Genomic DNA, 10,598 nt, shown 5'->3' on the forward strand with positions numbered 1-10,598 from the left:
ACATTATTTAATCTTAATCTTGCCAAGATTATTATTATTTGATAGTGAGAAAATTATTGCTCCAGAGAGTTTAGATATACATAGTTTACATGTGATGGATTTGGAAATTTGAATCTAAAATATTTAACTTTAAGATTCATGTTTCAAAAATGCTACCTTTATCATATAGACACTTCTTTTTATATTTTATTTGTTTTGAAATTTTCTATTCAAATCTATTAATATGGTTTTTAATTCTTATGTAAAAACAAGCCATATTTAAATGTAAAGTTTAATTTTGAGTAGTCTGCTTATTCTTTGTTTTTAATTTTTTTGTTCTGTTAGGATAATTTTGGAAATCATTAGAATCATAAAAATACTAGGCTTTTAGGGCCAGCAAGATACCTCAGCAGACTAAGCACCATCTTAGGCAAGCACAGGGACCAGAGTTCGATCCTGGGTGCTCCGTGCCTCTGGGTGTATGGAGCCAGCCATGGAGACCACGTGTGGTGGCACATGCCTGTAATCCCAGCACTGGGGAGGCTGAAAAGAGGAGGATCATTATGAGTCCAAGCTGCATAGTGAGACCCTGTCCAAATACATGAAAGAAAAACTGGGCTTTTGATAGGAATTGTATTACTGATAAGTTTGAGATGAATTTTATTGTCAATATTTGACCATAATATAGTTGCTCCTTTTAAATTCTTTAGTAACATTTTATATGTGTGAATTGCTTATTCATATATTTTAAAATTAACCTCATCCATGGTTTTTCTCTCAAAATTTTAAATTTTAAAATTTTTTGATTTAAAACAAACTACTTTGGTTATATTTATCTACTAGTCAGTATATTATCTTAAAAGCTATCTTTTACATTTAAGACATTTTTATATTGTCTTCAGGGTTTATGTGCAGTTATTACTCTTGTTATTACTTTCGCCAATTTAGTTTCTTCTGCACGTAGCTTTTTTGTTCTGAAAATATCTATTTTCCCCCAATTTTTCCTTGCTTATTACATTGGTTAAACCCTGAATGATGAAAAATAATGCTAGTGAAAAAGCCATTCTTGTTTTCTTTTTGCTTTTGATAGGCACACTTGTTTTTCAGAATTAAGTATGGTTGAATGCCACCTAAGAATAATATAACAACATCGACTTATGTGATGTGATTATTACCATGCACTGAGATAAAGTTATAATGAAGTCTATTATTAGGTTCCTAAATAGGTTAAATACTGTGTTACAGATTTAGGCTATTTACAAATAGCCTCACAAAGAGCTGCTCTTTTTCTTGTGAATTGCGTTCTAAAATGTTTGATTGATCTAGAATAAATGCACTAGATGACTTGCTAAAAGTGAGTGTAGGTGGACGTTCACTGACAGAAAAATAACTAAGAAGGGAAATTACCTAGACGGAAGGATAGGCAAGCACATGACAGGGGTGAGTGTCCCTGGATGGTGGTCTAGGTATCCTTAAATACTTTTTAAAACTTCCATAGTCCTTGAGAATATCATTCTCTTAAAACACAGTATGAAAATCATATTTGTATGATTCATGTCATTCTTTATGCAAAGGTATGCTTTATTTTGTAGTTCATAGCACTGTGGCCCATGATGGAAATATTTAAATGAAAATGTTTTAAAGTAAAGAGCATTTGAAGTGGTTTATGTAGAAGTTTCCTTATTTGGATTATCTCATTCCCATTGACTCCATGTAAATAAAAGTATTACCCTACTGTTGGTTATGAAATATACATGTATTTTTCTTTTGATAGCAATGACTCTTGAGTGTAAGATGGTGCTATTTTTAAGCATTCATTCTAGTCCTTTTGTAGGTATTTACCTAAGTGGGAAGCAGTAACCTGTACTCAAACATCCTTGAGTTTTAGCCCCAGTTCTGCCTCTTAATACAGAATGTGGGCAGCTTAAGTATTTCTCTGAGCTTCAGTTTTCTCCCCTTTACAAGGAAGACCAAATATACCACCAATGATTATGATAAAGATGAAATGAAGAGAAATATGAGAGGAGCTTGGTAAGCCTTAGGCATCCAGTGAACTTCAAACTACTGGAGCTGACTTACAATGCTAACTACCACTTTGTGGAATTGACATTTTAAACTCAAAGTTAATGGGATGCTCTTGTTTGATTCTGAAATATTCAATTTCTTATGAAAATAAATGGTAAAGGTGCAGAGAGTTCCTTTCTACTTGGTTTCTTCTTACAGACTGACTGACTGATCTGAGTTCTGATGCAGAACAGAAATGCAGCACACTCCTAATTAGAGTTTATTTAACACATGGGACCAAGTACTGCTCATGAATATTGATTCCCATTAACAACGCTGACAAGCACATTATTATGCACATTACATGTAACTCGCTGTATGCTTTACTTTTGACCTATGAATCTGGGATTTCTGAGAAGGTAAATGTGTGACAGCAATTTGGGGATCAGGCGGGGAACATTGCACTAAAACTCAGAGGAGGCCTGAGGAGATTTGAAGGGATATTTCGGGTGGTCGCTACAGATATAATTAATGGCTTTAAGGGAGAACACAGCTTTTGCCCCACCACATTCACAGATAGTAGAGGAATCAGGCAAAAGAGAAGTTTTATGGTTTTAGAGGCTGATTCATTATATAAGGCAATATTAAATAGTTATGGGAAGCTTGTATCTAAGAATATTTTTAGACTTATATCAATTTAGGTCTTGTGAGAGCAGTGGCAGAAAGAAAAGCACATGAGCTAAAATACGACCCTTCTACAACTGCAGCTGTGGAGGACATCAGAAGGGGGCCAGATTGTTGCTGAATGGGAATAGAAATTAAGCCTAAGGCTGGAAATTAAGAACTAGGGCCAGATGTTATCTTCATAAGCCCCTTCACTAACCAGCAGCCAGGCTAAGCACATGAAACCAAATTACTTTCCACCAAATATTATTTTAGTGCTCCAAGATTTGCTTACTTTATTAAAAAATATTCCCTAAATGTGGGTGAAAAGATAGACAATTATCTTTGGGATTTAGTAATACAAATGGCTGATGTCAATTGAGATTTTCATATGTGCTAGGCATTCTGCTAAACTCTCTTTACATTTTGTCATGTCAGTACTGTCCTGTCAACAGTAGTAATTGGGAACCATTATCAACCCCGTTTGTATGAAGGTTAAGTCTGTTTCCAAAATTGTCACAACTGTTAAACTATAGGAGATGGGATTTTGAACCTTGAAGTGTCTGTCTCCAGTACCCTAGCTGGAATAATCACACAAGAGTGTCTTCAGCACAGGATGGAATCCTTGGGGATTGTCATGGGATCTGTACTCCCCCAGTCTTCAGAGGCTTGTGCAAGGCTTGCCTCATTGTAGGGTTGGATTTTATTGATACTTACTTTATACCAGGATAGCAGTTATTCAGAAAGTGGGGTTTTAGTTTCCACAAAATTCAATTTTATAACTCTCTACTTGGGTTACTGTGCATCAAATTACACTTACACAATTTCCCAACTGTGTGCTACCATGTGTTAGATAATACACTTTAAGGCACTAATTCATTCACTATGAAGGAAAAGGAGCATCTGGTGTGAGCCTCCAGTTATTGTTACACTATTTGTGTGTACATGTGTGTGTGTATGTGTGTGTGTGTGTTAGCGGGTGTTATGCGTGTGGTGTTTGCGTATGTGTACACTCATATAACCACAAGTATAAATGGCCCTTCCCCTAACTGAATTAATAAGTAAAGGAACCAGTTATTGAGGGATTTTTATGGTCTCAATCTCCATGAACCCCCCCCGCCCCACCCGATGAAATAGTTGCCATTATATTCACAACTTTACAGATGAGGTGAATGAGGTGGTGAGAAGTTATATAAACTGACAGTGTGAAATACCTGTGGTTTTAATGGCACTAGTTACAGATGGACTTGCTTCTGAATTCATTTCCAGACCTACCATACTCCTGTTTCCTACCATGGCCAGTACATCTTCAACATTCATAGTAGGCCTCATCTACATGTTATACTCTTGGGCAAATATGTAAAAATGTGGAGCAGAAGGAAAATAAATGGATGACACATTAGATGAGTCATTAGAATGATTATTTGATTGAGACACTTATTTGATAAGACTGTGTATGTACTTAGAATATGAATTTGTGTTTGGCTGAACATTATTAGCTAATCAGACATTGATCTGAGTGTTGTTTATCACTGTGGAAGTTTGGTATGTATCTATTTTGTATTCCCTGATATAATCTTATGTAAATCTTGATAAAATTTTACTTAAAAATATCATTTGAGATTTATTATTATATTAAAATTTGTTTTATAAATTACCTTTTGTTAGTAACTCTATTTTCTAATTTTAACTTCTGATCAAAGAAAGAGCCATATTAAAGGTTATCTAAATGTAAAAATATTTAGTGCAATCACTGGAGTTTCAAACATTCAACTCTTAGTATGGTAACTGTCCCTCAAATCTTAGCACAATGGGTGTGGTTTCCTTTCACCATTTATTCACCAGTCTGTATGTACTATTTGTATCTTGGACGTGGCTTTTTGTGATTTTGTAAAGTGTAAGTAAAAAGGAAATAGGGATGCTACTTTAAAATCAAAGATGGCTTTGTAATTTCATTTTCTGAAAATTAAAAAAAATCACACACAGATGGTTTTAACTAAATAGTGTTTATATGCATTGTCTAATGAAGGGTGTCTAACTAAATCATTTTGTCAAACCAGCATCTTAATATGGTTTTCTTCAGCCTGGTGCTTGGGCTCAACCAGATGTTTCTGTTCTTAGAACCCTCTTCTGTTACTGACTGACACCAAGTAACACATATAATTAATATGCAAATAAAATTATCTATATAATTAGTGCTCAGAGACAAGATTTTAAATAGTTCTTGTCTGCACAGATCACTTTACATATTTTTATTTTTGAGGAAGGTAACTATCTAATTATGTGGCTTTCCCACAACTGTGGCTAATTTGGGCCAATTTCTAGAAATCATGTCTTAATTAGATAAAACTAATTTTTAGAGGTAGTTTAACACTTTCCTCCTTGATGTAGCTAGCAGGAAGCTATCTTGGCCCAAGAAAATATGAAAAAAAACAAACCACGAGGGTCTAGGTTAGAGTCAGAGTCATTTAAGGCCAGACAAGGTTTAGAAGAAAGAAGAGGAAACAGGATACATGTGGGTCACTTGATGAAGTGGAAGATACCAGACACCTACCTAGGTATTGTCCAGTGATTCGCTTTACTGTCCAATGTCATATCAAGCAACTAGTCACTTGTGTACTGTACAAGGGTGCAAGGAGAACATGATACATGAGATTTTAATCCTGCTCTTCAAGCCACGTTGTATATAGGGTGGAAGTGTGATTTCTTTCAGACAAGAAAAAAACAACTAATTTGAAGATAACATGCAATGCAGCAACTATTGTTGAATTCTTACTACTTTCTTAAGTGAAATTTTATATCATTTCTAATTTTTTAAAATTACTATTTTGTATGCTTTATTTTTTTATTTTGTATGCTTTAAAAAATAAAAAATAAAAAACCAAGATGGTATCTGAATTAATTGTAAACATATTCTAGAATATTCCATAAGTTTCTGCAATCCTGGAGGCATATGTTTGAAGTGTTTACTTCTAATTTAATGGTACAACTTATAAAAACATAAAAATCAATGGTTTGTGCTGATATAGATTAATTTTGAGTTACATTTACATTTTATCCAATCTGTTAACTTCTCTATTTATATCACCATCCTCTGTAACAATAGCAGAAGCCAAAATAGTGATCAATAATCATCGCAAACAATAGCCTGCTACATTTTAAACACAAAACAAATGCTTTTTGCTTACTTGTCTTATGTATATCTCTTCTTAATTTATATTTATTTGTGGTATTGTAGTATATCGTAAGTACAATCAAGTAATGAGTAACAGCCAGTCTTACTCTGTTGTATAATTACAGACAACAATAGGATCTTTCTTAGTCTGTGGATGCCTTTTGAATTAACTCTTCAATGTCCGGTGATCCATGAACTGTTCTCTCTCTCTCTCTCTCTCTCTCTCTCTCTCTCTCTCTCTCTCTCTCTGCTGAACTGGGGATTGAACTCAGACCCTTGCGCTTGCCAGGGAAGCACTTATTCCACTGAGCCATCTCCCTGGCCCCGAACTGTTTTCTCTTTAAAGTCTTGTTCCTGGAATTTTTCTAGCCAACATCTGTGAATTTCATGCAAAAGTTAAAAAAACTTTCAATCTTTGGCATAAGCTGCTTAGAGCAGTACTTTAGGGGAAGAAGGCATCAAATATTGAATTAAAAAGGAAGTAACTTATTTTGACAGGAAGAGTCTCAATAAAGGAAAATCCTGGAACAACAAGGCCTGGAGAAATTGCAACTGGACCTTTGTTTGACAGTGCAGTATAAAGACACATTTCTTTTTTCAAATTTTGCATTGATTTGAGATATTCATGGCTAAATTCTTTAATGATTCATGATTTCAGGGGCCAGACTGTACATGCCCATGGATGGTGCTCAATAAACTCTAATTTAAAAAACATTCTCTGTAGGACTATGCCGATTCATTTTTGCATCTTTATCTCTTTGAGATTTTTCTCTTCTTTAAGTCTTGTTCTATTGCTTTGCTGTTGTTTACTGTGAGGAAACATTTCTTTCATGAAGAACTACTTATTCATCACATAGTTTACATTAAAATATCCCTGATTTATAGAGGTGAACTTCCTTGTTGGATCTCCTTTTATGTCAGGAGAATTCAAATGCAAGAACATGGTGCTGGTCAGCATCCTTAGCTTCTCAGCTCCAGGTTGATTACATCTCAGTGGGGAAGTTGTATGGTTAATCTATCTGAGTCCACTCATGATCTGTACTTAGGAGGAGCTGGTTTTGGAGATAGCAGATGTAAGTAATTGTCATTTTTGCAGATCAGACTGAGTGCAAGATAGAAGATGAACTGCCCATGATGTTATCACCTTGAGAAACATGCTTTAGTATTCTGTTTGAAAGTAAGTATGAACTATACATTGCACACAGAACTCTAGTTTTTGTGGGGCTCAACTTAAAAGTAGTTCTACTATAGTACTTCAAAATCTCAAGGCTCTCGAAATTTTGAGTATCTAACACATCTGAACAGTCAAAAAAGACTTACTCATAGTGCATTTTGTTTTGATCCAAGGCAGACTGGAGAGATTGGGATTCTTTCTCACTAACTCGGAAATCCACCGTCATGTTAGCAGTCACATGGTGTGTGGCATCTGGATACCAGAAGTCGAGCTGCAAAGATGAATTCACCATTATGTGATTACCAACACGTATGTGCTAAGAAATGACCGTGTGCTCTGCACCATGAAAGGAATTTGGGAGTCAGTGTAACTAAGGGATGGGCCCCTCTCTTAATGAGAGGAGGTTTTTTTTTTTTTTTTTTTTTTTTTTTTTTTTTTTTTTTGGTCTGTGTATGCATTTGAGAAATGTTGAATATTAAGGAGTGAGAAAGAAAATATTTGTAGTGATTCCTGTTTCAGAGCATTGTATCTATCAATGTAAAAAGGAGGGGCGGCCCTTTTGGTTAATCCCTCTGTTTCTCCTGTTTTGGAGTTTAATAGGATTAATCATACTTGATTCAGCCATAGTGTCTGGTTTGAATTGAGAATTTATGTTAAATATCTGCTCCCCTCCCCATCAGGCCTCAAAAGCAGATATCTGTGTAAACCTCCGAAACTCCCGGAAGGTTTGCACATAGCAAGAAGGCGTAGCCTCCCATCCCCACCACTTTTTAAAGCAACGGAGCCCTGGACAAGTTGCTAAAACTCTGAGTTTCAGTTCTCTTTTCTGAAAAATTGGGCTAACAGGACCCCCTGGAGAGGGTATTGAAGATTGTGAAATGAGTCTAAGGTCTGGGACATGCAGGGATTTAATAAGTGCCGATTTCCTTCTCTCTCTATTCCCTGAGCTGAGATTTCCAGAAATTTAGTGACTGGGCCTACAAGAACAATATTCAGGTTAAAATAGATTTGAAAGCATTCCAATTCTTGTGGTTGTTCAAGATTGTACTAAATTGAGAAAACAAATCATGTGTTTGTTCCAATCTGTGAGATGTAAAGGTATTGCTTGATTTCTGTCCATCACGCTAAGATTTTTTTTTTTTTTCTGTATTTTAGGGAAGAGTCTTCAGGGTGTTCAGGGTCTTACTACTAGATCGGACTCATAGTGATCTGCCTGTTTATGGCCTCCCAAGTGCTGGGATTACAGGCGTGCACTACCACCCCCAGTCTCAATTGCCCTCTCAGCATGCCCTGGGTATGGGGCTGGCACGGCAGGCCCAGGGATTGAACCCCAAACCCCTGTGCCTGCTTGCAGGTGCTTTGCCCCACTGAGCTATTAGGCTGGCCTTATCACATTAAGAATGTGAGTGTGTCTGTATCTGTTCACCTGCCTCTTAGTTAAATCTCACTGTAACTAGGTGAATCCGTTATTGGACAGCATGAAGATTCTATGAACCAAAAGTATGGCTATTTACTTAGATTAAAAAGTTACAGAATGAGTTGAAGTTGGACATCTGAGCGATGCAGTGTCATTTATAGGCAATTTAGTTTGGCCATGATACCAAAATAACGATTTCTCCAGGAAGGTACATAATAAGAAGTAAGATTCTAGAACTCAGTGAACCGTTATGAACATTTATTGAATACCAGACACAGAACTGTCTATCACAGTTAAAGAATCTAGTGGGGGAGTTATGGAAAGAAGAAGCTTTGTGTGGAGATGGAACTATATATATGTATTTCTGACATGTTAACCAACACCTGAGGAAAGAGCAGTGTTCCAGGAAAACAAGGAAAAAGCCAACGTGGCTCATGAGAGCCCATGCACAGAGAAGCTCTCCTGCAGGAGACATTGGCAGCGCTGTCTTGGAAAATAAAACTTAGGCAGGTGAAAAGAGAAACGTTCTTGATGAGAAAAGAACATAAGGTGTCTATGAAGCTCAAAGACCAAAAGAATACAGGAACAAGAGAACAAAGAGTGTGGCGCTTTGGCAGATCACAAAGAACTTTGAATAGCAACAGAAAACACAGAAAATGCTTCTCCAGTGATTATCATGGCAAGGACAGCTTCTGAGAGCTGAATCAAAGCCTGCTTAATCTATAAGAATATTGGAGGGTAGTGTGATGATGATTAGCTAGTAGAGCCAGGAATATGGTCAGGGGCACAGTGTGCCTTCTTAGCAAGCGAAAAAGGCTTTGAGTTTGGTTTCTGGCACAAATAACAAACAAACAAACAAACCCATAGGATAATTAGCTACATTTCACAGAAGAAGAAATTGGGAACTTGTGAGGCTGAGTAGGTTGCGTACCACTGCAGAGCTGGTGTAGAGCTGGGAGTTGAACTTTAGCAAGTGGCCCTGAAGAATCGGCCTTTTGAGGACAAGGCTGCCTGTCAATAAAGAACTTTAAATGGAGATGTGATTGTTGAATTTTAGAGAAGCAATCAGATTACAGTGCAGACAAGACTAGAACCCTGAATGCTGATTAAAGTACTTTTGAGATCATCCCAGTAAGAGACAAGAAGAGCAGAGACAGTGGCAGTGGAGAGGAAAATGTGGATATGCGAAACAGTTGGGAACTAGAATAAATAGAACTATTGACTGATCTGATGCAGAGATAATATATGTGACTAGATTTAATACCAGCTTTGTTTGTGTTTGAATCAGATACAAAAATCTAGATTTACATTTTTGTAATTTAATTTAATTTGCATCTTTGAACTTTAGTTCCTCTGTCTTAAATGAGTTACATTATGACCATGACATTGCAAAGCTGTTGGAAAATCTGAGAGAATGAAGGGAAGATGGCTGACACAATGACACAATGTACAGGAGCAGCTTCATAAATGATAACATGATTATTTTGGCCTGTTGGATTTTGAGGGAATGATCTAACTGCAAGAGCCTCCTGTTAAAGTATATCTGCTCTTGGAGAGGGTCACCTTGACAGCAGCTAGTATGTTGACAGTGTCAGTTTGTATTGTAACAGAAAGTGTGTCACCAAAGGAGATCAAAGTGGGAGAAGGGACAGTTGACAGCACTGGGTGAGGAGGGAAAAGAGGACCCGATACGGGTGCCAAGATCATCCCATTGTTTTACAGTTTTACCTAGCAAAAGCTGTTACTCACAAAGCTCTGTGGAGGAAAAACAAACTGCATTCTATAAAAACAAAACAAACAGTGAAATATTGACCACTGCTGAGTTATCCAAGTAGTTCTGGAGATTTTCCTTTATGTTTGACAGTCTTTGGTTGCCTCACTGTGGGCATTAAAAATAAAAGAAGTGGCTTTTAGGGAGTAGAAAGAACAGATAAAATGTCCCCAAATGCTTTACCTCATTGGTTTTGGCCAAGTCCTTTATGATGTTTGCTTGGTTTTCATCCTGGGGCCTCACACGGAACACCTTCTCCCTTCAAGAAGGCAAAACTTGAGCTGTAAAGACAGTTTCCTGTACCCTCTTCCCACCCAGAGACTGGAACAGTGGGCAGTGAGACCTACCTGTCGAATCGGACAGGAGCAAGTCCAAGGGCAGTGACGATCAAGCTCAAGGTCCAAATGAACCTCAT

The 10,598-nt window shown here is 36.8% G+C and overlaps 1 protein-coding gene across 1 annotated transcript in view; it reads right to left on the minus strand.

The window, feature by feature from the left end:
- Cpa3 (carboxypeptidase A3) overlaps nt 1-10,598 on the minus strand; it is a 28,707-nt gene extending 18,109 nt beyond the window's left edge. The window contains exons 1-3 of the mRNA XM_004629277.2: nt 10,531-10,598; nt 10,367-10,442; nt 7,142-7,266 (exon numbers count right to left, since the gene is read on the minus strand). Of these exons, the coding sequence (XP_004629334.1) occupies nt 7,142-7,266; nt 10,367-10,442; nt 10,531-10,598 (269 nt within the window). The remainder of the gene's footprint in view (nt 1-7,141; nt 7,267-10,366; nt 10,443-10,530) is intronic.

Source organism: Octodon degus, unplaced genomic scaffold (assembly GCF_000260255.1).
Source record: "Octodon degus isolate 3935 unplaced genomic scaffold, OctDeg1.0 scaffold00028, whole genome shotgun sequence".
NCBI lineage: Eukaryota > Metazoa > Chordata > Mammalia > Rodentia > Octodontidae > Octodon > Octodon degus.